This window comes from Limanda limanda, chromosome 15, assembly GCF_963576545.1.
Source record: "Limanda limanda chromosome 15, fLimLim1.1, whole genome shotgun sequence".
Lineage (NCBI taxonomy): Eukaryota > Metazoa > Chordata > Actinopteri > Pleuronectiformes > Pleuronectidae > Limanda > Limanda limanda.
In genome coordinates this window covers 4,169,545-4,196,634 of record NC_083650.1, presented here as the reverse complement: position 1 = coordinate 4,196,634, position 27,090 = coordinate 4,169,545, and the positions used below count along the sequence as shown (strand labels likewise).

The 27,090-nt window shown below is 42.7% G+C and overlaps 1 protein-coding gene and 10 non-coding genes across 11 annotated transcripts; 9 read left to right on the top strand and 2 right to left on the bottom strand.

Annotated features, from left to right (window-relative positions):
• Positions 1 to 26,676, bottom strand: LOC133020886 (LIM domain-binding protein 3-like). The gene is made up of 14 exons (XM_061087626.1): positions 26,581 to 26,676; positions 14,655 to 14,806; positions 12,558 to 12,627; positions 9,638 to 9,666; positions 8,328 to 8,501; positions 6,310 to 6,473; positions 5,820 to 5,859; positions 4,065 to 4,166; positions 1,593 to 1,789; positions 1,132 to 1,498; positions 835 to 1,015; positions 590 to 710; positions 344 to 459; positions 1 to 90 (listed from the first exon to the last, which is right to left on the bottom strand). The coding sequence occupies exons 1-14, from the start codon at positions 26,674 to 26,676 to the stop codon at positions 1 to 3; spliced, it is 1,899 nt and encodes a 632-aa protein (XP_060943609.1).
• trnat-ugu (transfer RNA threonine (anticodon UGU)) lies at positions 15,314 to 15,387 on the top strand. Its single transcript has one exon. It is a non-coding gene; the product is annotated as a tRNA-Thr (tRNA).
• Positions 15,702 to 15,775, top strand: trnat-ugu (transfer RNA threonine (anticodon UGU)). Its single transcript has one exon. It is a non-coding gene; the product is annotated as a tRNA-Thr (tRNA).
• trnat-ugu (transfer RNA threonine (anticodon UGU)) lies at positions 16,010 to 16,083 on the top strand. The gene has a single exon. It is a non-coding gene; the product is annotated as a tRNA-Thr (tRNA).
• On the top strand, positions 16,298 to 16,371 carry trnat-ugu (transfer RNA threonine (anticodon UGU)). Its single transcript has one exon. It is a non-coding gene; the product is annotated as a tRNA-Thr (tRNA).
• Positions 17,593 to 17,665, top strand: trnat-agu (transfer RNA threonine (anticodon AGU)). Its single transcript has one exon. It is a non-coding gene; the product is annotated as a tRNA-Thr (tRNA).
• trnat-agu (transfer RNA threonine (anticodon AGU)) lies at positions 18,044 to 18,117 on the top strand. The gene has a single exon. It is a non-coding gene; the product is annotated as a tRNA-Thr (tRNA).
• On the top strand, positions 18,462 to 18,535 carry trnat-cgu (transfer RNA threonine (anticodon CGU)). Its single transcript has one exon. It is a non-coding gene; the product is annotated as a tRNA-Thr (tRNA).
• On the top strand, positions 19,321 to 19,394 carry trnat-ugu (transfer RNA threonine (anticodon UGU)). The gene has a single exon. It is a non-coding gene; the product is annotated as a tRNA-Thr (tRNA).
• On the top strand, positions 19,514 to 19,587 carry trnat-cgu (transfer RNA threonine (anticodon CGU)). The gene has a single exon. It is a non-coding gene; the product is annotated as a tRNA-Thr (tRNA).
• trnat-agu (transfer RNA threonine (anticodon AGU)) lies at positions 20,471 to 20,544 on the bottom strand. Its single transcript has one exon. It is a non-coding gene; the product is annotated as a tRNA-Thr (tRNA).
• Positions 26,677 to 27,090: the final 414 nt, after the last annotated feature.

Here is a 27,090-nt window from a genome sequence, read left to right as displayed (position 1 = left end):
CTACACGTTGATTGCGTGTGCGTGCTTCTTGCACAGAGGTTTGTCTTTCTTGGAGTAGAAAGGTTGACCCTCCAGGTTCACGTGGCAAACCTGCAGTCACACACACGGACATGGCCACAATGAACATCTGTGCACATCTCACACACGACTGATAACGTCCTCTGAAACATCAAACTCACTTTAATCAAGCTGCTGATTTAAGTTTAAATATTTAAATATTGTTGCTTAAATATGTTAAACACTTAAAAAAATAGACAACATCCTCTTGGACCGACGTGTCAGAGGTCACATGGTCAGACAGCGTCCTCCACTGTCCACCATGTTGTGTGTTTGTGGTTCTTACCGCACACACAAAGCAGGTGTCGTGCCAGGTGTGACCCAGAGCCTCGATGAACTTATCCCCGGCTTCAACTGGAAAGTCACAGCCATGACACTTAGTGCTGAAGAGTGAAATATAATCTGAGGGAGACACAAACGCACAGACACACATTGAAACATGTTGATTCTTGCTGCTTAAAGACAAAACTCTGAGCCTTTGAAGTGTTTTTATTTATCAAACCACTAAAATTGAAAGTTTGCATCATCGAACCTTTCTCGCAGTACGGCTCCCCGTCCTCCATGTGGAAGAGGCTGTTGCCGAAGGGTTTACCGCAGGCCGCGCACACGAAGCAGGTGGTGTGCCACGTCTGCCGCAGGGCGTGCATCACTTCCTGTTACACACAACTCAACAGGTTAACACTTGGTCTGGTTCAAAGTGGACATGGACAGACAGGTAGAATGGTAGAGTGATGGACAGGTGGAGTGAAGAACAGATGGACAGGGCGAGTGTCTCACCCCCATGACCTTGGTGTTGCAGCGAGCGCAGGTCGGGGCGAAGAATTCCTCGTAGCAGTTCTCGCAGTAAACGCTGTTCTGTTCCTCCACGAAGCTGACGTCAGCCAGAGACATGTGACAGTAGTGGCAGTTAAACTCCTCCGGGTGCCAGGAGCGGCCGAGGGCCGAGAGGAAGGGGCCCCTGCAAACAACAGCATGTTTTTATTATTTTTCATCAGCATCTTCCAGATCTTCATTATTCGTGCAGATTTATCCTTTTTAATGAAGGTAGATGAATATAAAATTATAGTAATTGACCTGATGATGTTGTTACAGGACCCGCACAGAGCTGTACGGCTGCTGGCGGCGAACCTCTCCGCCCTCTGAGCCACGCCCCTCGCCACTTGAGGGAAAGGGGCGGGGCTGGGGGGGATGAGGGCGGGGCTGGGAGCTACAGGTCCAGCATGGGAGGGATGGGGGATGAACGCTGGTGGAGGAGGGGCGCCCTGGGGCAGCGCGGGCACCTTCATGCTGGTGGTGGTCATCTTACTGGGGTCGAACTTGTTGGCGAAGCTGTTGTCGGTCACCCAGGGGGGTCTGTTGGGATCAGCGGCCGGGGGTGGGGCCGGGGCGGCGGCCGGAGGGCGAGGCTGTGGAGGGAGTTGAACTGGGGCGGGAGCTGGAGCTAGAGGCGAAGAAAACATAAAGAGAAAACTTCCAATCAATCAGAATCAATGAATCGATCAATATGTTGTCAACCAGCGTGCAGGCGTTCTCACCGGGCTGGGAGGGGTAGATGCAGGCGGTGCTCACCACCTTGGGAGGGGCGGCGCACAGCGGGATCTGAATGGAGCTCTGCTGAGTGGGAGGGGCCTGCTGCGTCGGGGGCTGATGGTAGTGCTGCGGGATCTGCTGGTACTGCTGCGGGGGCAGGGCCTGTGGAGCCTGATGCATGGCAGGAGGCTGAACGTACGGACTGGAGGACGGAAAACAAACCTCTCAGATTCATTCAATAAACACGTCCTCAGCCACCGGTGATCTGACGTCAGATCAGGTGAAACTTTTTCATGCAACTTGGTTTCTGGAGTTTAACCCTCGACTGCACGTTACACCTGAGCCTTCATCTACTATAAGTGTTCATATCTATTTGCAGACAATGACTCAAACAACCGGAAAAAAAATAAAACAACAAGAAACCAGACAGAAATGTTAAAGAACAAAGAAGAGACACAAAACAACCATAAATATGATGACAAAATAACACTAACACTAAAATTACTGGAGGGTGATTCCTGACGACTACACTGTAACAAGAAATTACCATAAAGAGACAGAAAACAACCACAAACAAATGTATAACAAATAAAAAGAGACAAAAACAACCGTAAGAGTGGTTCAATTAACGAGAACACACAAAATACAACCAGTAAGAGACTCACACAGACTATTGTGACTTAAACTGACCACAAAGACACTAAAATGATGATTAACAGAAACAGAGTCAGTTCCTCATCAGTGATGCTTTGACCTGTGTCAAGTCTATGAAATATGTATTTAAATGTATCTGTTGGTGTGGATTTACTCAGTAAATACATCAGTCACAATAAAGAATTAACCCCTTTTAACTTTGAATCTTAAGGGACCAAGCTGCATCTGTAGTTTCAAGATTTAATGTCGAAACGTTTTAAAATAAAAACTTACCTGTTCCTCTTCACGTGTCACACACCATGAAACATCATCACATAGAAATAAGTCTTTAATTTATCCGTCTCTCACCAAAACAAAAAACAACTGACAAAACAAGAAGATCACGAAAGCAGAAACAAAAGAAAAAAAGAGGAGCTGAAAGCAGCCGGACGTCTGTTAGCGCACAGCCTCACTCACAACAACTCAAATACAAGAACAGAAGCTTGAGTTTCATTATTCAGATGGTGAAATGATGAAGCTGCAGAGGTTACAGGTTTGAATCCCATCAGGGTCACCCAGTCTAAAAAATAGAGACCTCAGTCTGCGTCAGACAAAGTCATCACTGATTCGTTGAAAACAGACAAACACTTTTACTCTTCAGAGTCCGAACAAGTCGCTGTACAAACAACTGATCCTGAAGCAGACTGAGGCCTTGTTTCCTCTCATGTGAGGAGTTAAGGAGAAGTAGCCGATGGCAGATGACGGTGATGATGATGGTGTAGCGCTGAAAAGGAGGCGGCGTGTGAACTGAGGAGTCGGATCCCTGCAGGTGTTTGTACCTGGAGACTGCAGCTCTGTGCTGAAGGCTGAAACCAGCGGCCGACTGTCGCTTCCGGCTGCAGAGACGACAACAGCAGAGGTCACCATGACGACCTGCAACCTGGCTCTATGACCAGAAACACCTACTGCTGCTGCCTGTCGACCGATCTGTCTACACATCGTCTGTCTGTACGTCTATCCATCCATCTACTGTGTTCTCGAAAGAGACGGTGGAGGAGACCCAAATCAGAGCTAAAACCAGAACAAACTGGACTTGATAACAGCATCACCACCATGTTTACAGCATGAACATCCATCTACTGTGTTCTCGAAAGATACGGTGGAGGAGACCCAAATCAGAGCTAAAACCAGAACTTGGATTCTTCACGTCGACACAAACATGACGACTTCACACGTCACGTTTACAGCATGAACACGAGATGAGTCTTCACATCAAACCTGAGCTTTAGAAGAAGCTGGACTTTCCCTGTCGCACACGAATGTAACAAACCTGGTTACACACTCAAACCACCACAGGAACAGGAACCTTCCAATCCAGATCACAACAACTCAACACAAACCAGCGAGTGACGACACAAACTCAACAAAACAACTCAACACAAACCAGCGAGATGAGGAAACATTTTATCAAAGCCAACAGCAAAGGTCAATTCCACGGCGAGCCAGGAGGGTCAAAATTCCCCAGTATGTCACTAATATGACAAATCAGTGCATTTGATTGTGTGTACTTTTACTAGAATGAGATTTATTTTAATTTGCATGATTTTTGTTTAACTTCTATATACCTTGTTTTTATCTTTAATTAGAATATTTTTTATTTGACTAAATTCATTCTGTTGATTGTAAACAACATCAAAGATTTGCTCATGCACGAAGTTTAAATAACCCTAAATTAAATAATGAATCTTCAAGTTGAAGAAAATGTTTTTATGAGACAAAGACAAACAAATAATGTGATTAATAAACAGAAAAACGTCTTCTGCAGAGATCTATGCACTGGTTACCTGTGATGGGCGGGGTCAGGTGAACAGGGGGCGGGGTCAATAGGCTGCACAGCTGGCACATTGGAGGCGGAGCCAGCAGAAGTCGGAGCATGCTCAGTAGGGCTACAAGGGGGGGTATTAGCAGCAACAGCGATAGAGACAGAGAGAGACAGAGAACCACACAAATATATATATATATATAAATATATATACAGTATATAATTTGTATATGTACACATGCAGTCCATATATACATATATACTGTATATACAATTGTATATATACCGTATATAAACTGTTTATACACAGATCAGATTAGTTATAGTCTGGAAAAAGGTAGAAAAGATCAAGCTGGTTATTAATCTCATGCAACAAACAAAATGCTCCACATTGCTCAGGCTGAAGAGAACGTTAGTAAAACGTTTATTTTTCTTCATTTGACGTCAAAATTCCCTTAAATTTGTCAAAAAATGATTCAACCTTTGTCTTTTTCTTCATGTCAACAATCGAAGCGTCATTTTCTTTCCTTCTGCAGATTGTTTCTTCTGTCTCATCTGAAGAAACTCAACATGTTTAAATTCGACTTGAGCTCAGGTTTCAACCAAACCTCTGTGTGGTCTCTAGAGAGAAGATTTTAATCCTTTTAAATTTTCTTTTTATTATTATATGTATGCCTTTAACTATTTAAGCATTACACAATTATGTTTTTAAAATTTTACTTTTGATTTAATAATAATCTTTTTTATTCAGAATCTATGGAGATTATATATTTGATTGTATTGATGTTTTTAAATTCCTTTTCCATCAAATTTAAGTTATTTGTGATTATCTTTTATATATAACAGTGTTATCATGGTTTCTGTTTATCATATTTTCATTATCTTCTATTTCCTGTGTGCTTAAGTCTCAAACTGTTTACATTTCCACTGTCTGTCATCATTTCCCCAGAGGAAACACTTTATAAACATCTGAACATGAAACTGATAATTCTGATTATAACAGAGCAGCTGAATAAAATCAACAGGTTTTCTTCAAATCATCTGTGTGAGCAGAATTTATAGAATCCAGCCGACGCAGGGTTTCAGTTTTAAATGAGCAGCTTCGTTCAGGACAAAAAGAAAAAACACCACAGTCTCTTTATTGGAGGATAAAAGCTCAACCTCTGATCTTATTGATTCACGGTGAGTCACTGGACGTCATTCGGTCGTATATCAGCAGGAAGGTTTCGATTGTGCATAATGGAGGGATGATTAAATAAGTGCACGGATGAGAGAGAGCTCCATCCATCAGTCGGACAGGAGGAGGAAGAGGAGGAGGGCTAAAAGCTTCGTCCTCTCAGACACTGAACAGACTCGGTGCACTTTGATTTACAGCATCTGTCGCTCAGTTATCACGGTTTGTTCAAACAGCATAAAGCCTCATCTTGAATTATTTACTTTGCTTATTAATGTCTAGATTTAGTTCAAGATTTTGTATTTAAATTGTTTTGTTTAAATACAAAATGTCGATGAATGAAACGTATAAATAAAGATGTTTTTTATGTTCGTTGGAATTAACGTGTTGATCTTCTTTACATTTTTCTGTGATGAAAACTGAGTAAGATTCATGTTTCAGGTCTGTAACAGTTTCACTTGTAACTCGTGTCCTGCACAACCATTCCTTGATCACTGTATAGATAAAGGTCAGTGTGTCGGGGGGTTGATGGTGAACGGGTGAGCAGCTGGGGGGTCGGGGAGGGGGGGTTCAGCAGCTCACTGATGGAGCACCGCTTCCTACCTGCTGCTCCTCAGCGCCTCCTGCTCCTCATCCTCTGGTACTGCAACAAGAAGAGGAGGAGATGTGAGTGAAGCAGATCAGTAAAGTTGAATACACTTTTGTAAATTATATCATTAGGTTATTATCACTCGTGCAATAATGTAAAAAAATGGATTTTAATGTTGTTTATTTAGCTTTTAATCAATTCAATTTTAGATTAGATAAGATAAGATAACCAAGAAATCTGCAGAATAGAGGACGTAAAACAATAAATATCAGTAAAAGTAATAAGTAAGTAAACATACAGTATAAAAAAGAGGAAATATACATACATACATATATACAGATAAAAAGTAAAGTAATAGAATAATATAATATCTGTCTATAGTGACTTCAGGTAATTCCATCTCCTTCAGTGTGTTTCTACCTGACTGCTGTTATAACATTTAGTGTCAGAGTTTGATCACAACAACATGAATTAAATCATCTGCAGCAGTGACATGAAACTTACGGGACTCAGTTCCTGTCAGGTGGGCGAGGACCCGGAAGGTCTTGGACTGCCTGGTGGCATCACGTTGTCCCCACTCCCCCACGTCCGGGTCCCTCTCGGCGCTCTGCACGGCCTGATAGACCGGAGAGGCGCTGTCTACGAGATGATCTTTAACTGGGAGACTACTGTAACCAGATCACCCCCCCACACACACACCCCCGACACCACAGAGTGTCAACACAGAGACTCTGAAGCTACAGATTTCAACCCAGGAATAAATGAAAACATCAGTTTTTGTTTTATTCTGTTATTTGTGGACACTGTAAAGAGCTAAAATATATTTAAATCAACTAAATTATTAAATTTATGCAATAGTCAGATGGTAACATTTTTAGATTAGATTTTATTTTTACGAACAGATGTCGGTCCCAGAGAGAAGGAGAAGAACGAGGCTCAGAACCTTTTTTCATTTCAATTGAACTTTTCAGAATTTCTTTCTTTTATGTGTTCACTCTCCGAGGGAAGAAAACACTACTTTTATTTCCTTGGTTTAGTTTTGTATTCCGAACGAGAGTGTGGTGAGACCTTGAGAGCAGCAGCAGCAGGAGAAGGAGGAGGAGGAGGAGGAATCAGTGTAAATGGTTTCTCATCACGCCTCGATGGTTCTGATCAGAGTAACATTTTAATTCAAGCTGTTCCACTAGAGGATGAAAATACAGACGCTGAAATGCAGAATGGGTTCGAAGATGTTTGGAGCAATATCATTAATCCTCAAGAGTTCTGCAGATGCAATACATCAGAAAATGTATTGTTTATTTGATTTGAGCAGGCACAACAGGTTGTTTTTTCATCTCACACAAACAACAACAACAACATCTCTTATTAAGGAAACATGAAAAATCCAAAAGCCAAGATGCAAACAACCGTCTCCAGTCAGCGAGCATGCACATTCAAATTAAACTAAAGTCACGTATGAGTTTGTCTTTGACTTGAAGATTATTAGAAGATTGTTTTTATTATTAACGACCATGAAACAAAAGTAGATATCTATCTTTCTGTGTGTGTGTGTGTGTGTGTGCAATGATCTTGCAATTTTAGCTGCAAAAACATTTCTTTAAAGTAATTTTACGTCTGAAAACCCAATTACAATCTCACATTGTCTGAATGGACATTTACAGTCACATCCATCTGTAAACTTGAATTCTCGCCCTGTTGTTGTTTCACCAACCAGTGCAGTTTCAGTATCAGTTCATCTTAGAGTCCAAGGGACAACTTGTCAAAATGTAAAGTGATTCCCTGAAGACAGACGTGAGATATAATGTTCAGGAGGCTAAAAACATGTTTTGTGAGGCCACTGTGACCTTGAACTTTGACCTTTGACAACCGAAATCTAATCAGTTAATCTGTGAGTCTGAGCGGACGTGACAAATCGCGTTCACAAGAATGATGGACAGATGTACAACCTTTCCAGCTCTGAGAGTGTGACACACAAGCCACAGAGATCACAATGAGCTGTGATCAACATGCAGAGAAACCACGTTCCAACACGTCTGTGTGATACATGTTGTATATGACATTTAGAGTGAAGGTGAATGTTTCAACACACACTCACTCTGACATAGAGTCACAACAGCTGCAACACAAACGATAACAACGCAACAACAAACCCTGGAAAACACCGTCTCCATTCACTGAAAACTACACTGAACCAGCATCTCTAACCTCGACAACAAAAACAACTAACAACCGAGCTGATGGACTGAATCCCAGTCACTGACAGGAGAAAGGAAGTGAATCCACAAAGTAGAGGGAGAAGAAGAGGAGGGAAGTGAAGAGTCTGTTTGACTGGACGTGGGATTCATTTTTGTGATATCCAGCAGATCCATGAAATAAACAAGGAGTGACGAAGAAGAGGAAGAAGAGGGGGGGAAATAGTGTGCGGTGGAGGAGGAGGAGTGTGAACAGGAGGAAGAGGAGAACAGAGGGAGATGGTGAGGAGGAGGAGGAGGAGGAAGAGGAAGAGGTGGTGCTGTTCTTACCCAGCGTCGTGCCCCTTGTTCTGCGTCTGCCCTGCGATGGTGTCCATGATGGCGTCCTGCGAGTACAAGCTGATGGGCGTGTTGTACTGGGCGTGGATGATGGTGGCCTTACCGCCGGGGCCCTTCACCTCGATGGGATTATGGGAAGAGAGCGTGGCCGGGTTGAAGCCGGCACTGCGACGGGTGGAGTGGACGGGCAGTGATGGAGAGAGGGAGAGGTGGCAGGTAGAGTGAAGGAGAGTGGGAGGAAAAGGTGAGAGTGAAGAGATGATGTTGCTGACGGAGGTTTGTGTTAAAAAGAAGAAAAGTCCAGGACGCTCATGCTCACAGCAAACAGACGATTTAGAACACAGCTTATCTGTCTCCTTTAAAATCAAAATTTCCTACTTCATCAAACACAACTTCACATTTTCTTCTGCATCTTGTGGATTTAATTCTGCTTATTTCAGTTTAATTGGTCCAGTTAATTACTTTCCTGAATGTTCCAGCATCTCTCATCATCTACGTCCAGGTTCACTTCACAACAAGCAGGAGAAGAAAACACAACAAACCAACACAGCACATCAGGACATGAAGCTGGAGATGATAGGTTCGATCTTATCTCCCGTGTTTGATTAAAACATCCATCAGACCTCATGCTTCCACCATGAAATGTCACAGCAGCTCACTTCTACAGAAACATACGTCAAAGCGTGACCTTTACTGTTGGAGCAGAAATGCCAACGCACACGATTGCCAACAACACTGTATTTTTAAATAATACTTCAATTTGCCTCTGGTGTTATGCAGAGAGAAACACTCACAAACACCCAGAGGGGATTCGGAAAGATAATGAAGCTGAACTTTGACTTAATTAGCTGCAGAATAATTTATCTCTTTAGCTTTCTGGGTTAAAAACAACAACAGCTTTTCAGAAACATTTACTGACAGTGAGACATAAACTACTCAGGAAAATGAGAAGTGAGAAGTAGAGTCATTTCCTCATTTTATCTCTGGAGGATAAATCTGCCCCCGCTGGATTTATTTTGGACGCAGAGGGGTTAAGGTTCCCACTCTGGATCCCTATGACCTGGGCTTTTATTTATAAAGCAGTGTCTGGTCTCACTGGTTAGCGACACCCTGGCAACCGAAAGGCTTCCGTTTGCAGACCAGAGAATTCCCAGGGAACAGAAGGAGTTCATATTATTGGCCACAGACTTGATCCCAAAGAAAGGGTGCATCTAAACTCAGCCACAGAATCAAACCATGCCTTCAAAAACCCAAACAGAGCAAACACACAGGACGGGAGGACGGGGGAGGAGGATACTAACTTGGGAGGAGGAGGAGCGGGGGAGAAAACCTTGTTTGGTCCGACCGAAAGGAGGCGAGAGAGAAAAGATAGAAAGAGAGATGAGATGAAGTCATTAGAAAAAACTTCACTTCAGAACTATGATATCGTCCAGGCTAAAGAGAGGGAGGAAATAAAGGTCAGAGGTTGAGAGGAGCCGAGGTAAAGACAGAGGAGTCAGAGCGTTCGAGGCTGAGACGCTGTCCAACCTGAGCGAGGACACATTCAGTATATATGTGTAAATAAAGAAATTTAAAAAGGAACATGCAACATTTTATCATCATGAGGGAATCGAACCTGACAAAACCTGATTGTTTTCAGGTTTAATATGAAGTGATGTGTGAAGTATGAATTGTTAGGATTGTGTGTGTGTGTGATGTTTGTGTGTTTGTGTGTCCAGAAGGTTACCTGACCTTTAACAGCAGCCAGAGGAACCAACAGGTGTTTGGCATCTTTGGTGAAGTAGTAACTGAATCGCACTGTTAACTGAAGAAACACCACAGGCATGCTGGGAAAAAGTGTGTGTGTGTGTGTGTGTGTGTGTGTGTGTGTGTGTGTGTGTGTGTGTGTGTGTGTGTGTGTGTGTGTGTGTGTTTGATGAAGAGTGATTATGAACAGTTATGGTAACAGTCACATATTCACCTCTGATTGAAGGATGTGAGTGCTTAAAATGGAAGTGTGGAACTGCTGCAGGAGTCTGTGTGTGTGTGATTGTGTATTGCTGATGCTGTGGGGAAATCTGTGGACACTGTGGGGACTCTAGATCCTTCTGAGGACATCATCATGAACCTTTAAGGTGAATCCTTGTGTGTGTGTGTGTGTGTGTGTGTGTGTGTGTGTGTGTGTTGAGCGTCTCCTGTCATGTGCTTTTATTGGACGAGCCTCTTCACTTTAAACCCACAGAGACGTGTCACCCTCCTCACTGCTCACTGACCGTCTCCATCATCATCCCTGAAACACCCCGGTATCGTTTCCCCGTTTTAAACACTCGTCTTCTCCATCAACGAATCTTCATTTTGTATTGTGGTTATTTTTTTTCAGCTCATGTTTGGATTTTGGGAGATTTGAAAACACTAAAAGATCCAATGAGCCCACTCTTCTCCTTCTCTTCAGGGTTCAAATGTTCAGAACGAGACATCAGTCCTATAGAGGCTGTGTGTCGGTCGATGTGTCGGGTTAATATTCGGGAGTTCAGAGGTTGAGCTGCAGCATATAATCTAGCTGAGCCGAATCTATGGTGGCCATGAGCTTCAATACAACACTAAATGTGATTTATGTTTAATTATTGTGTTTTGCAGCTCAGGACCATTTTTTTGTGGCAAGATTAAAGGATGTAAAATATAAATCATCCTTAATGGGGTTTTTTCAGTTCATAGACAGTAAATAAAGATAGACAACATGTCTCTTTCTAAAACATCTCGGATAAGGGGGCCGCAATCGTTGTTCTAATCCAGAGTTTTAACAGTAGTGGAGCCATTGTTACGAGGCTATGCCCATATATTGATTCGACCAATCCTGAGTCAGTCTCAGCTGTCAATCATGTTGTCTCAGTCTTTTTAATAATGTCTACTTAGATTTTTTTGTTTGGTCCATGTCCCATCAGCTAACATGTAGGAGGCCTGACTTTTGACCTATACTGCAGCCAGCCACCAGGGGGCTATGAACATGTTTTGGTGTCTTTAATAAGAATCTGTCATGTCGTCGATCTTTATTTATCTGTGGTTCAGTTCATTCATAAATAATCTTTCAGGTGAGAAAACTATTGTTTTGATGTTTGATTCTGGTTTGCTAGCTAGCAGGCTGACGTGGTCTCGACATCAAAAGTTAGTTCCACTTGTTGCCAGCAGGGCGGCTCCACCTCCTCCCCTGTTCGTTAACCTGACTGTCTTCTCTACCTACCCCGCCAGCCGACCCTCCTGAATCGCTGACATCTCCCTCAGAGTCTCCTCTGAGTACAGGCCGATGGGGGAGTTATACTGCTTCCTCCTCCCAGGAGAGTCTGCCTCTGCAGGCCCGGAGGAGGGACTGCAGGCCGACAGGCGGCCGTTGACGTGCACTGACTGAGGCTTCAGGTGAGGAGGAGGAAGGGGAGTCAGGGGGGAGGAGACGGGAGGAGACAACTATCAATACCTGATCAACGTGTTTCATAGGCAAGGTCATGTTAGTTGCTATGGCCTTTTCTTTAACACTAAAAAATCCTATCAAAATAAAACCCTAAAAGTTGAATTAATAAACGTGCGTCAAAATCATTTAAATTTTCATCATTAATTTCTCATAAATGTCTTTATAATAACATGGATTGAATTAGTTGAGGCCTTTTGAAGTGAAATATGAAATTATTATTTTCAATTATTGTTTCTTATCAGTATCTCTTAGGGCTGAAAAGATTTGTCTAATTAATTAAATTAGGGATTGAGGTTATTGATCCTTTGCAATTATTCACTCGACGGACGCGACATTATATAATTAGTTTTTTTTGTGTGAAAGTATTCATGAATTCCTTTGGCCACCAGGTGGTGGCAGCTCATCGGACCAGAGAGAGATTCTTCCACAGAGTATGTGTGTGCGTGTTTGTGTCTGTGTGTGTGTGTCTGTGTGTGTGTGACAGCATACTGTAATAATCATACAGCCCAAATGAGAACAAAAAACAAAAGATAACATTATCCAAAAACAATCAATACAAATTAACCTTAAAAAATCTGTGAAAAACAAGACGAGACAATAAGAAAATCCATTTAAAGATTCAAACAATGGAAATAATTCCATGTTTAAATTATTCAACTTTTCAGTTAACGTTAATTAATATCTTTATTCAGTTTGAAAATCCAGCTGATTTCCACATCACAACAGTAGAGCCTCTGCTGCAGTTTGGAGCAGTGGGAATGCATTCTGGGTAGAGTTACCTGTTGGTGAGGGATCATGGGAATCACACCGTCCATCCTCTGTGGCGGCATCATAATGGGACGTTTCGACCTGCAGGAAGGGAAGTAAAACAGGTGATGATCCCCTGTGAACTTTAATACTAGTGTTATGGCATCTTTAAGATAGAAAACTGTAACGTCTCCTTAATAAAAGCCTTATATTGATTGAAACTCAAGGAATTTGTTGTGTAAATGTAAAATGTTTTTTATCTATGAAATCCTTCAGTATGTGGGTCACTGTGATGGAAAAACTCTGTTTACTGATCAACAGAGGGACAAAGAGCGAGAACAAACTCTGAATCGGTGTCAACGCTCATTTCACAAGCTCCACCTTTGAACACAGGAAAAAAAGCTTCTATTCCTCAGCTGCAAATAAGAAAGAAAGGACGAAATTAAATGTCAAAGGTCACAGACGACAGAAAATGTCTCTGAGCCTGTTGAAAAAGACGAGAAATAATCAATCAAACCCCAGCAACTGGAGCAAAGGGTCAGAAAGTTGTGCACCAACCTTCACACACACTATAATAAATTAATCAGCCTTTTGTCATCAGTTAAAATCCTGTCTTTTCTGCCTGGCTGTTGCTGTGACGTGCCTTTAATTCACTGGATTATTGTAACATGATGTTTTCAGACCTGCTGCGTCCAAGATAATCGGACAAATGTTATCATCGCTCCACTGGCTCCGTCCTCATGTCAGATCAGACTTTAAGGTGCTTTTGATGACCTGCAGGCCCCTTCATACCTGTCTGATCTCTTTAAACCTTACTCTCCATCCTTTGCTGTTCGGTCTCAGAGTGCCGGGCTCCTGTCTGTCGCCAGAGTTAAAAAGAAGTCTGCCGGCTGCAGGGGACTTTTCTTATCGGGCCCCCGTCCTCTGGAACAACCTCCCTGCTACCTTCAGACTGTCTGACTCTGTTGGGGCCTTTAAATCCAAACTTAAACCTCATCTTTATGTCTTAATTTTTTCTTTGATTACTTCAGGCATGTTAACGGTTATCACTCTGCCGCTGGTCGGCAGCTGTTCGGCCGGGTCTCTGCGTCCAGGCAACGAGATTTGCTAGACTTTTTTCTTTGAGATATTCACAAGGGTTTTTACTGTGAGCTGAATTATCCTCAGAGGTCTGAAACAAACAATAAATAAATAAAAAAACATCAAACACAGAATAAAGAAGATTCAACTTAAAAATCCGCGACACCTTGCTTTAAATGAGTCTTGCTCACAATTTAACCAAATATACAATTAACCACATTTATATATTTCATTTCAAACACAAGAATAAGACAAAACAAAATGTTCTGGAAATTACTATTTGTCTTTTTGTGCTGCAAGGAAGAAAACAACCCACTATGACCCTAAAGAAAAATGAAGAAATGACTGTTCCCTCTGCTTTGACTGTGTGTGTGTGTGTGTGTGCGTTTTCTGTGTCGCCGATTACATCAGCACGAAGGGCAAGCAGAGGTCAAACAGCCTCTATTATATGTGCTGCTGTGTGTCCGAGCTTTACGTCTATTTCCTGACCCGTGTCTCCTGCAGTCCACCACAGGCCTCAACGTCCACTTTACACTAATGAAACAACTTAAATGACATGAAGACATGATGAAAAGAATCGGGACAGAAGCCCCTCATCCTCGGCCGGACGTCTTATCTTCATCACCCAGAGGGTTTGTGGTTATGAGCCTCTGCTCTCGGCTCTGTGTGGACCAACATTCATTTCCTCACTGAATTTATCAGATCTCCTCAGTCAGAAACCTTCGGGATAAAATGAGTAAGATTTGAGTCGCCAAAAACAGCCGAACATGGACGTCTGCAGCGGACATCTTTCCCCTTTGGGATTCCAACAGCAGCTAAGACTGCATACCAAAGGAGCTAACAGGAGATCATCGTGACCTTTGACCTTTTCCTATATTGTGTTCACAAGAAGAGGACGAACATACAAACTGAAAAACACCATCACATCAATCTAGGTCATAACCCAGTTTTCAGGAGATGTGTAGATACTGTTTTACCTTTGTTGAGAAGCACAGTGCAGAAAAAATGTGCAATAAATACTTGAGTTACTTTCCACCACTGGTTCTTACTTGGACATGGTGAGTGCCAGGTTGTAGTTGGCCATCTTGATCTTGTTCTGGGCCTCCAGGTGGGTCATCCCGTCGGTGCCGACGCCATCAATGGCGACAATAACGTCACCCTGGATCAGGTTTCCCTGCGCCGCCTTGCTGCCCGGAGTGATCTGTGCAAACACAAACACAAAGACGTTCAGATTGTGCGTTTGTTCCCGAGGAATCAACAACCACACAGGTGATGTAACTCGATGCTTAACAGAGACACAACTGTGACTTATTTTGGATTTGTGCATCTTTAATCAATATCCTGGAAGTAGGTTTGTAAGTGATTGACACGTCCAGTGACACTCAGCACAGGTCAGTGCACACGTCAACCTCAATCCTTCAGGCACATAATCCAAAAACCAATTCATCAAATGGGAAAAGAATTATTCTATAAATTCCTCATTAATATGGAGGTGTACAAAATGCCTTTAATCTGAAAATCCATTGCAGGTGAAGGGTTTCGTTTTTGACATTTACCTGAGAGAGCACAGCGAGGACACGACCCACAGCACAGCACAGAAAGAGAAGCTGCAGCAGGTTTATGCCACAAAAACATTTCATGGACATCCACCAGATGACTTTTCGTCAGACGCTATATTCAGAATTAACTGGACACGCAGTGCTGTGAAGGCGCTGTGGCTTAGCTGGTCAAAGCACCTGTCTTGTAAACAGGAGATCCTGGGTTCAAATCCCAGCAGTGCCTTCGTGATACTGAGGAAACCCTTAAACTTAGCACTTTTGCTCATGTCCGTTAATTCGGTGAATACTTTCCCCAATGTGTGCATTCATGAACTGATGAATTTCCGCTACATTCTGTCCCGTATCATCCTGATCCATCTCTTTCCTTCTCGCTCTCCCACTGATCTACACTCACATTATACGTTAACAATAAACTCTAATCAGAAGTTATTAGGACATGTACATAACTTGCAAACAGGAGGTCATCCTGAACTTGTTTCATAGCCTCAACATTAGAGTCAGATGAGAGAATATATAATCGGGAAACACTCACAAAGAGGCGCTGTAGCTTAGCTGGTCAAAGCGCCTGTCTTGTAAACAGGAGATCCTGGGTTCAACTCCCAGCGGTGCCTTCCACTCTATAAAACATGCAGTTTCTTTTTCTATCTCTTCTCCTTCCAGCTTCTTATAGATACTCTCGGTCTTTTAATTGTGTGGTTGATGCTAGAAACACACTACATGTATCTTTGATATTATAAATAATAAAACAAATCGATGAAACTTCCCTGATTGATCCGGTGTCCAGAACGAAATAAGTCTTTCACACCTGCATGGATTTTTTTCAGGGTTGTAGACCACAAGAAAGAGGCACTGTGGCTTAGCTGGTCAAAGCACCTGTCTTGTAAACAGGAGATCCTGGGTTCAAATCCCAGCAGTGCCTTTTACATAGAGCGCACCCTCTGTATGAAGCCAGAAAGGTAATTTTCATAACCAAATTAAAATCAATACAGCTTAGTTGAAGCGGTTCATTCCTGTTTCAGTTCAATAAACTTAAAATCCAGGAGCCACGAAGTGTCCACATTCAACACAGACATTAGGTTTAATTATCAGGAGCCTCACAGGATTGTAGTTTTAATGTAAGAGAAGGAGACTGAGGCGCTGTGGCTTAGCTGGTCAAAGCACCTGTCTTGTAAACAGGAGATCCTGGGTTCAACTCCCAGCAGTGCCTGTCATTTATTTAAAATCCAGTTAATTTAAAAATCTCCTGTCTGGATCCCTGTGGTGTCTTGTGGATTTCTCTCATTAATAAACACAGTTGTTCAGTGTTTCTCGCCAGAAACAAAGTGATAGTACTGTTTTCCAGATTAAAATTATACTGTAATACCTTCTTTTGGTCTCGTAGTTTTAAAATTAAATATACAGAACACATCCGCGAAGAGGTGCTGTAGCTTAGCTGGTCGAAGCACCTGTCCAGCTAACCGACTTTCTCCGCTCTTTTTGTGTTTGTTACGAATCAGCGTAATATCCGAAAAATTTAAATCAACATCTACGTTAACACACATCCGAACACGAAACCTCCTTAAACAAAGTGACACTTTTCATCCACTACAACATTAGATCCACAGCAGGTTTTTCTTGCGGAGACGTCAGATTTTACCAGAGCTCGACAAACGGCCTGTGATGGAAACATTAGTGCGTTTTTTAAAGATTTGACCTTGTGACCTTTCACTCATGCGGCTTGTCTGTAGCCCAGAGGCCTCTGTGGCGCCTCAAACACAATGACAGCACACAAGTGTTCATGTCTGAGAGTTAAAAGCCTGACAGCTGTCCATACAGCACTAACCCCTGCTGAGTCCCATCCACCTGCTCTGTTTACCCCCTGAAATCCCCCCCGACCCTCTATGCTCTGTCTTTCTCGCCACTCACCCACAACTGCTCTATTTCCATCCCCGGGACTTATTTTAGCTCCGGTCTGAACGCTGTGACCTCTGCCCTCTCCACCTGTAGCAGGGGCAGGAGGGGAAAGGTGATGTAGGACCATGGTGAGCGTTCTATAGATACACATGCACAAACTGAGAGAAAGGTTAAATAGTGCTCTGATGCTTAGCTTTCGTTCTTATCATGCTCTCACTCATCTCACTGACATTTCCATTGAATTAGGGTTAACAGACGTGAATGAAACGTCGCCCCCTGGAGATGAGCTGTCAGCTGCCACTGACAGTGACAGTGGCGGGATACTGGTCCAGTCCAGGCTCAGATTACTGGAGCAGACCCAACTGAACAAGGCACTTATTACTGTATAAATTCAATGAAATGAAAATCCTCCGTGATGTCACCCAAGTCCAAGCATTGCTGTAACAACAACTTTTAACTACACAACATAAAGCAGCACTTTCTTATTCGAACTCAACACATATGATTCGGTAGCCGTCATAAGCTGATACAAGGAGGTGCTGTGGCTTAGTTGGATAAGCGCCTGTCTAGTAAACAGGAGATCCTGGGTTTAAATCCCAGCAGTGCCTCATTGTGAATGCTGACAAGTCAGAACTAAACTCCCAAGTTTTTGTATTAGACACATGGATGCCATTGGAACAAACTGTTTCAGGACAATTCACGAATGGATAGGGTCAGCCCCATAACTAACCAGAAAGGTACTCACTAGAGAACACCTCTGCTAATTATAGTTTACAGATGTCATTGACAGGACTTAATTTTTACTATGATGGTGTAAGAGTTTATCAGAGATGCTTCAAATCCCAGCAGTGCCTCATTATGAATAGTTGTAGGTCAGGACCACGTTGGAACCTCCCACATATTGACAGAATTCGTACTTACTAGCTTTAACCGGATTGTGGTTGTTCAGTAGCTGTAATATGACATGTAAAATATTGCTCAAAAGAGGTGCTGTGGCTCAGTTGGTCAAAGCACCTGTCTAGTAAACAGGGGATCCTGGGTTCAAATCCCAGCAGTGCCTCAAAAATATGTTGTTGTTTAGGGTTTATCTTATACGACTCAGATCTAAATATGAGAGTAGACTTTACACAACATAAAGCAACACTTTCTTCTTGGACGTCGACACAATTCCAACAATTTAATAGACTTTTCTTGCTTTATGACGAATCTATGTCAGCCCATAACTGACGAGAAAGCAACTAAGTAGAAAACACAGCTCTGCTCATTATAGTGCACAGATATCATTGACAGGGCTGAAGTTTCACTCTGACGGCACAAGAACCAATCAGAGCTGCATAGCCCATGATTCACGAACGTCAATTGCTGGATTATAGCCTTAATATGATATAAAAATTAATACGCAGAGGCGCTGTGGCTTAGCTGGTGAAAGCGCCTGTTTCGTAAACAGGATATCCTGGGTTCAAATCCCAGCAGTGCCTCAACATCAGCAACAACTCATCCAACAGCTGGTTTTGACCTACAAGTTAGAGTTATCTTTATGTGTGAAAGTTGTGAACATCCACAAACACTGTTCCTGAGCCGTCTGTGGTGAACCTCCTCAAAGCCTCCCGACCTGCTCTTCGGCTGCAGAGTGTGAAGTGTATGTGGGTCAGTGCGAGTGGAACTAGGCCACTCCGCAGCCCGCACAGGCCTCACATTGTTCGAGCCCATTGAGCAGCTTCCTGAAAGAAAAACCTTTTTTTCAGCGCGGTTCATTTTAATCCGACCGGCTGAGGTGAAATAATCTGGAAGCGGAGTGACCCTGAAATCAGCTGCAGTCAGCGATCAAGGACGAGCAGCCGGGGGCGTTCAGGCGTACTGTGATGTACCAGATGGGCTCAGCACCAGTGTCCAGTCACAGCTTTCATTCATAAAAAATTTTAGAAACATAAACTGGAATCTAAAGTCTCTCATCAAACATTTATGAGCAACAACCAAAATTCACGTGTAAGAGCAAACTGCAACAACTAGATTGATTTGTCCTTTTGTTTCCAGCAGAAAGTTGATACGCTGAACTTGGTATGGAGCCCAGAAATGTTTATATAACGTCAAACCAAGTTCAGAGGACTCATGGATTAAATACAACTTTTAAAATTCTACTTTTTCTAATAAAGAAACACATTCTTCCTTGTCAAATTAAATCAATTCAATTGTCTGGTTTTTTTGTGATTAATCTGTCTGCTCCTATCTGACTTAAAAACAAATATGACATTAAAAGTGAAGCGGTGCTGTGGCTTAGCTGGTGAAAGCGCCTGTCTTGTAAACAGGAGATCCTGGGTTCAACTCCCAGCAGTGCCTTGTTGTGCATTGTTGCAAAAGCCCTGAGACAAGGGGGATAACTGTGCAGCTTTTAGTTCACAATGTTATCAACAGGAATTACATTTAGTTTTTGTATGAGATATGAAGAGCGATCCTGAGGCGCTGTGGCTTAGCTGGTGAAAGCGCCTGTTTCGTAAACAGGAGATCCTGGGTTCAAATCCCAGCAGTGCCTCATCACCAGTAACACCAGCATGACTTCACCTTGAAGATAGTAGAACTTTAAAAAGTCGAGGGAAGTTGCAGATTGAGCTGATAACTCTCTTTAGATCCATCACCACCACAGCTTTAATACTGTAATTTCAGACAGTGCTATTATACAAATAAGCATTTTTCCCTCTGAAATCATCTGTGTGGGTCACATTTCATCAGATTTAATTGACAGTGACTTGGAGACATAAACATCCACCACCGTCATCAGATATTTCTAAATTCAGAAACACGACTCGTCCACTCGAACCACTGTGAAGATCTCACGTGTGAAACCATCAAAACATTTCAGCAGAAAATATCTGTCTGATCCAGAGGACGCTTAAGTTTCCATCAACACAGATATGATAAAAGATATTTAAAGCAGCAGCCATCGTTAGTTTCCTGCTGATGGAAGCAGAGCTGCTGTGTGAGGAACCAGTTTCTGTCTGTGGTTGGTTTCACTGAGTCTGGACCTCATCCACCATCATGATTCTGGTTTAGTTACTGACTGTTTGGGTTCATCTGTGTCTTGACAGGAGGTTAAAGGTAATTTACAGCGCCTCTAAGTGGTTATCACCATCTCTTATTAAAACTGGAATCCTATGTATATCAATTCTAATCTACATCAGCTCAGATTTGAATTAGAATTAAATATGCGAGTAGCAGAGGAGAGGCGTTAATAAAATGTTTGATTTGGGTTAACTTTGAAAATTGTAACAGAGTATTTAAAACTAGAATGTGACTCAGTGAAGCTCAGACTACCAAAATATGAAAACTAAAATAGAATCTCCGTAAGAGAGGTAATAAAATAAGTGCTTTTTTTGCTTAAAGAAAAAGATAGTAGTGTCTTTAAAGATGATTAAATCAGGTACTGCTGGGATTTGAACCCAGGATCTCCTGTTTACTAGACAGGCACTTTCACCAACTAAGCCACAGCACCTTATACCATTGTTAAAAGTCTCATACTAAAAGCTAATTTATCTCTTATCTCATTCATTCTAGAACAAGGCAATATTATGAATGTATCTGTAAACATGTCAGTGAAAACATGTGCATCGGGTTAAAAGCTATGTGTATAAGGCGCTGCTGGGTTTAGAACCAAGGACCTCCTGTTAACTAGACAGGCACTTTAACCAACTAAGCCACAGCATCTGTGAAATCCAATATTTGTAAGGTTTTTGAAAGAGAATGGAAGGCAAACTGGAAGCAGGAAGAAAGAAAAGCAAAAGAGCAATATCTGTGGTTGAATACAGACACACAAAGCGAAGTTTCATTTCATGGCAGCTGAAACGACCTCTCCTCAGAACACAAGAAGCTGTAACATGAACGTGTTGTTCTCGAAAAAGACGACATTTGTTAGCATTGAAACTTAAAGAATCTCTTCAGCCTGGACGTCGCAACTCAGAGACAAAGTGATTTTTCACATTAACACGCTGTATTTATAGATACGCAGTGAAATGTTGCAGCGTAGCACCCGGCTGCGGTAAAACGAAGAGTGTAAGAGCGTTAATTAAATATAAAGACATTTAACATATTAAAACCCAGGCACAAATATCAATATTTATAAATCAGTTTCCGTAGATATGTTATCTTAGAATAAACAATAGATACTTAACTCACTTATATTAAAAGATACGAAAGTTCACTGTGCAACTGTTTGAGTTTCGGTTGAACTGCAGCTCCACAGGAAGTGATGTCATGATGTCTGCGGCGCTCTATAAGGATCCAGTGGAGATAAAAGTTTGAGTCTGGAATTTCTCACGCACACAAAGACTCGATAGCAGCAACTGTGTAACATACTGTAACAGAAGATGTGAGACAAAACAGTTAGGTAACGGATAATACCCGTGTGTGTGTGTGTGTGTGTGTGTGTCTCAGTGACCTTCAGAAGCTAAAAACAGCCTCCTTGCTGTCAGCAGCACGAGCCGCTCGCTGATACACTGCAGGTCTGAGTGAGCCGAGGAGGCTGCTGCTCTAAAACACACAAGATACTGACCTTAGATTACTGTAACACAATGTTACATGTTAATTTCTGGTTGTTTCTTTGGTTTCTCTGATGTCATTCAGTGTCTCTTTGCGTCTCTGTAGTCATTTATTGTCTCTTTGTAGTTGCTTTTGATCTTTTTATGTTATTTTTTGTTTCTAATGTCCTTTTGCATCTATGAAGTCAAAATGCATCTCTTTGTATTCACTTTTGATCTCTGTGTACTTGTTTTGACTCTTTGGAGTCGCTTTTTCAAAGTTTGTGGTGGATTTGCCTCTTTTTGCATCTCTGTAGCCATTCATTGTCTCTTTGTCGTCGCTTTGCATGTCTTTGTGATCATTTGATTGACTTTCCCACAACCAACTTTAAGTTTCTGGTCCTGCCTTCCTCTCTGTAACATGACGACATAAACTGCAGTGACACCGACAGAAATCCTGGTCGGTCCTTCAGTAAAGTACATTGACTAGAACATGGATCCTTTTCAGGTCGCTCAGGGAAGCATCCTGTAACAGGACGCAGCGCTGAGAGCTGAGTCAGGTCCATGTGTTACAGCCGGAGCTCAGCTTTCACACAGACTGTGAAACTTTATTAGAGCAGCTCAGAGGACGCTCGGCCGAGTGTCGGCTATGAAGCAGCAGTGAGGACTGCCTGAGACTTTCATGCAGAACATTTTAACTGATGCTGTTCATGTTTCCTGTATGACTGAGTCAGCAACTTTCATCAAGCAATAATAACTTTAATATTCTGTGTCTGTTTTGAGACCAAATTCCACACAGTGTCAACGACTGATATGATAGTTTGGCCCTTCTGTTTGGTTTATGCAAATGCACCAAACGACATGTTAAATACAGAACTTCATCATAGATAAATGTAACATGTTGAAGGCGCTGCTGGGATTTGAACCCAGGATCTCCTGTTTACTAGACAGGCACTTTAAACTAAGACACAACTAAGCCACAGCACCTCTTATAAAGGCCTCTGTGAATCCAGTTATCAACTTAAATGATATAAGACCGAGACAAGTAAGTTTCTGCAAGAAAGAAAACGACTTATTTTCCTTATTTGAATCTTATTTTTCTCTGTTTATCTTTCCTGAAACAAAACTCTTTTCTAGTTGATCTTAGAATATAGAAAATGTATTCAGTAGGTGATACTCAGGCTGGTCTTTTCTATTTCTCTCTCTTCAACCATCTTTGTTGCAGTCCAAACATTCTTTAATGAAAAAAATAAGAGAATTACTTGTGCTCATCATTGTGGAACAGATGAAGTTCTCTCCTCTCTCTCCTCCGAGCGTCTTATTCTCTAATCACAACAAACTCAGAGCGTCTGTGACATTTAAGGTTCACACAGCTCCACAGGGGAAATGTCATTCTGCTTTATTTCACAGTTGAGCAATACGGCAAAGAAAAGAGCAGAGTTGTCTTAACCTGCAGCAGATCAGTGCAGCCAAGCTGAGAGGAAACCTGCCGAGACATCTGAGGACATCCACGTCTTCACATTTCAGTATGTGAAGACGAGAGATGTATAAAATATAATAAGGCCCTCAGAGTTAGTAAAGAATGAAAATGTGGAACATGTTTATAAAATATGGGAACATTCACATGTTCACCACATACTGTTATAGCCCCCCCCCCCCCCCCCCCCGGGTAAAGAACAGCAGAACGACTCTGATTCCTCATCTGTCCGTTAATCCCACCTTCTCCTCTCAGCTCCCTGGACCTTCTGCTCTGAACCGGTGGAAACAACCAACCAAACCCTGAGGGATGATGGGAAGTCTCAGCAGTCCCTCGCTTATCCAGACGCTCATTTACGGTGCTGCAGGAAACGCAGCGTAAATCCACGGCTGTCATAACGACGGCAGATTATCACCACATGGCACCGAACACAGGGACGCAGACATCCTTCAAACAAAGTGTGTGTGTGTGTGTGTGTGTGTGTGTGTTTATTTCTGTCATTGGTTAGTAGCATATTTGCAGTGAACAGCTGCAGATTTGTGTGTTTGAATGTGTGTCTAACAGGCTGGTCTACACACACAAACACACACACATACACACAAAGATTTACAGTACCGACTTTGTGCAGGGTGACAGCATAAATATGTGGTGATGGAATATATGGAAAATATGGGCTGTTGAACCCTGAGCAGAGCCTCACTCACTGTTCGGTGAGTGTGAATATGGAGAATGCTTCCTCCTTCATTCCCTGAACTTCTGCTCTATGTAACTTTGGTGAGTGGGTTTGATCTCCTGTGAGAAACTGACAGAGTCACAGCTTCAACTGGCAGAATCAAGTCCAGCAAGTTGAAGAGTGAATCTGAACTGTAGATCAGTTAAAAAGACTCAGACATTATTAAAAAACAGAGTTTATCTCCAATGTTCAGCAGGAATCTTTTAAAATATGAAGAATTTCCATCGTGCCAATGATCTACTCGGATTGTTTGGATTCAACATGTGATGTTTCATGACCAGTAAAATCGTTCTCACTGTTAAAACAGCTTCCAAGATGGCTGCATGGTGATGTAACAGGAACAGACAGGAACAAACAGAGGGAAGCTGCTCGTCAGCTGTTCCTGAATGACTGAGCCTGCTGACAGTGTGTGTGTGTGTGTGTCGGCGTCTGTTTGTGTGTGTGTGAACAGCTGCTGGACATCATTGTGTCAATGAGGACGGACAGACAACATTTTCTGATTCGTTGAGTGCATTGATTACATCATTGATTGATTACTGTGGTTTGTTTAACCTGAACAGCCACATCTGGAAAATCCTTAAACCTAAACCTGCTGTCAGTTAGTCAGGTTCAGTGAGTTATCTTTTCATCAATTTCATTTCCCAGGGAAGTCTTGAACTGTGTAATCTTTACTACTGAATTACATTTAGTCACAAATGTGGATTTTTTTATAATTATCAGTGAAGTTCAGCAGCTACATATATGATTTATAAACTACAATTCACTTCAGAGATAAGTGGAAAGTCATACTGAATCTAAAAATATATACAGCCGCTGTATGTGTGTGTGTGTGTGTGTGTGTGTGTGTGTGTGTGTGTGTGTGTGTGTGTGTGTGTGTGTGTGTGTGTGTCTGTCTGTCTGTGTGAATGAGCCACTGCTGCGTCAGCGTCATCAGCCATTCTACCAGCACTGATTGCCTGTTGTTTTGAAATAAACTGTTATTTTGATATTAACCTCACATCTTTTGAACAAGGTCTCACCACCATTAATCATTTTCTTTGTGCACAGCGATAATGTCAGTTATAACACAAATATCAAGCATTTTCTTATTTAAAATGCCAGTTTTCCAACATTAACACTTCACTCAACAGCTGAGAATGAAGGTAGAGAATATATGATATATTTTCTTGTTGTTTGAAAATGTCTGAGATGTGCATCATTGTGTGAGCCTCTCAGACACACTCAGACGACTTCACACCCTCGTCTCTGAGGATTACTTTTCTCAGAATCAAAGCTCTTCCAAAAATCGATGTCAATGTTTTTAGGCTCCTTGCTTCTCAAACCCAGGAACATGTTTCCATCAGCCTGCTCCTCCCCTGAAGTGGAGGCTTTAAAACGGTCTCCATGTTGTTTCGGCTGGATGCACAAGCAGCACACAAGGGATCCGCGGTCACAGTGAAGAGAAGACGCTTAAAACACCATCCATCCAGTCCACTCAGCATCTCGTTCACATCATCCGCCTCCAGGGTCCTCCCGTGTTTCCTATACTACGCACATGATCATCCCCGATGAACCCTGATGACATCACGAGGGGTCAAAGCCACATTAGGCTGCTCATATTTGTCTTTGTCCACTTGTTGTGCATGGTCAACCCCAGTGTGGGCAGAGCAGGCAACAGACTGGGGCCCCGAGCTGAGAGGGGACACACAGCTGATCACGTTACTTCACAGAAATGACAATGACTTGTGTAAGGCCCCCCAGGTCCATTTTGCCTTGTGCCCTCAAAGTCCCTTGAAACGTTCCTGTAAACATTTTTCAATCAAAGAACATTTACGCCTTTTCGTTTTGCAAGAGCTTTTTTTAAACGTCCACGTATAAACAACCTTGAAAAACTGTGGATTTCATCTCACAAACAATATACATCCATATTGATTGTAACCCTGCTAAACACCACCAAATAATGGACATAGAGGGCTTGGGTTGTGGAAAATGAACTCCCTGGCACCTTTCAGACATTTAGCCGAAGCAGAATGAACCTCAAGCCCAACAAGCAGCCGACAGAGAAAGGGTCAAAGGTCAAGGATCCCAGCATCCAGACAACAGTTGCAGTAAATTATCTGTGACTAAAGAAGTGCACGGTGAAGCAGAGGGAAGAGAAGTGTTTCCTCTTTTTATTCCTGCTCCGTCTATTCAGAGACGAAGCTGTGAAACCAACACCAGCTCCAGTTTTAGGCCCCGGCTCTGCTTTCGGCCTCCCTGACAAATCCTGGCAGCCGCCACGCCCTCCGGGGCTGACGGGGGCCGACTAGGGGCCGACAAGGGGCCACAGGGTTTAAAATCCACCACAAATCAAAGCTTATTATCAAAATGAAATCAAAAACACAGCAGCGTCAGATTTAAGGGACGACAGAGATCTTACACTGGTTTCCATTCATTTCAATGAACAGACGTTGGTCTTTGAGGCAGATTTCTATTTTCAGATGAATCAGAATGAATGAAAAACAACTGCAGACATCTCATTATCAAATCATCAGGTTCCTAAAAGTCTGTGAAACCTTATTTTCTGAAAACACGCAAACAAATATAACCGTGTACACAAGAAGTTAAATTGTATTTGCAGTGGCTGGAAGAGACGACAGGAAATGAGGAGCCGAACATGCAGAAAAAGTTCCAATCAGAGACTTTGCAATCCTGGTTTGTTGCCCCAGCCGACCCGCCTCGTTCTGTCTTATTTCGAGATCCAGAGACACCTCAAAATGAGCTGAATCTCTATTTATGATTTTCTTACTGCACCAACAGATTCCATCATTTTCAGCTGGTTCTTACCCTGGAGATGGTCAGCGGCATGTTGAAGTCCTTGCCTCCCTGCAGCCTGAAGCCCCAGGGGCCGGGGCCGGGCAGCGTCACATTGTAGGAGCTCATTCTTCCAGGTGAAACTTTAAAGATCCTCTGAAGCGGACGACGACAATAGTTTATTTAAACCACAGCAGGTGGAGGGACGGGAGCGAAGGGCCGGCGCCGAGTAGCCTCTGAAAGGAGACAGGTGAAAGGTGTGAGAGACAACAACTAATGTGACACTAAAAAACTGTGACCAACACACAAGCCCAAAGACCTCGAGAGGAAGAAGCAGAGAGAGGAGAACGAAGAGGACCTGCCTGCTCAGACGAGCTGAAGTGACAGCCTAAGAATAGCCAGAGATAGCACTGTGTGGCATTGTGTGTGTGGGGGGGTGAGACAGGGTGAGGCATGGGGTGGGGGGCCCGAGGGGAAAGGAGGGGGGCTTGGACTTATATGGCGTGAAAGGGGACCCCTGGTATGTCTGGCTCGCCGTGATTC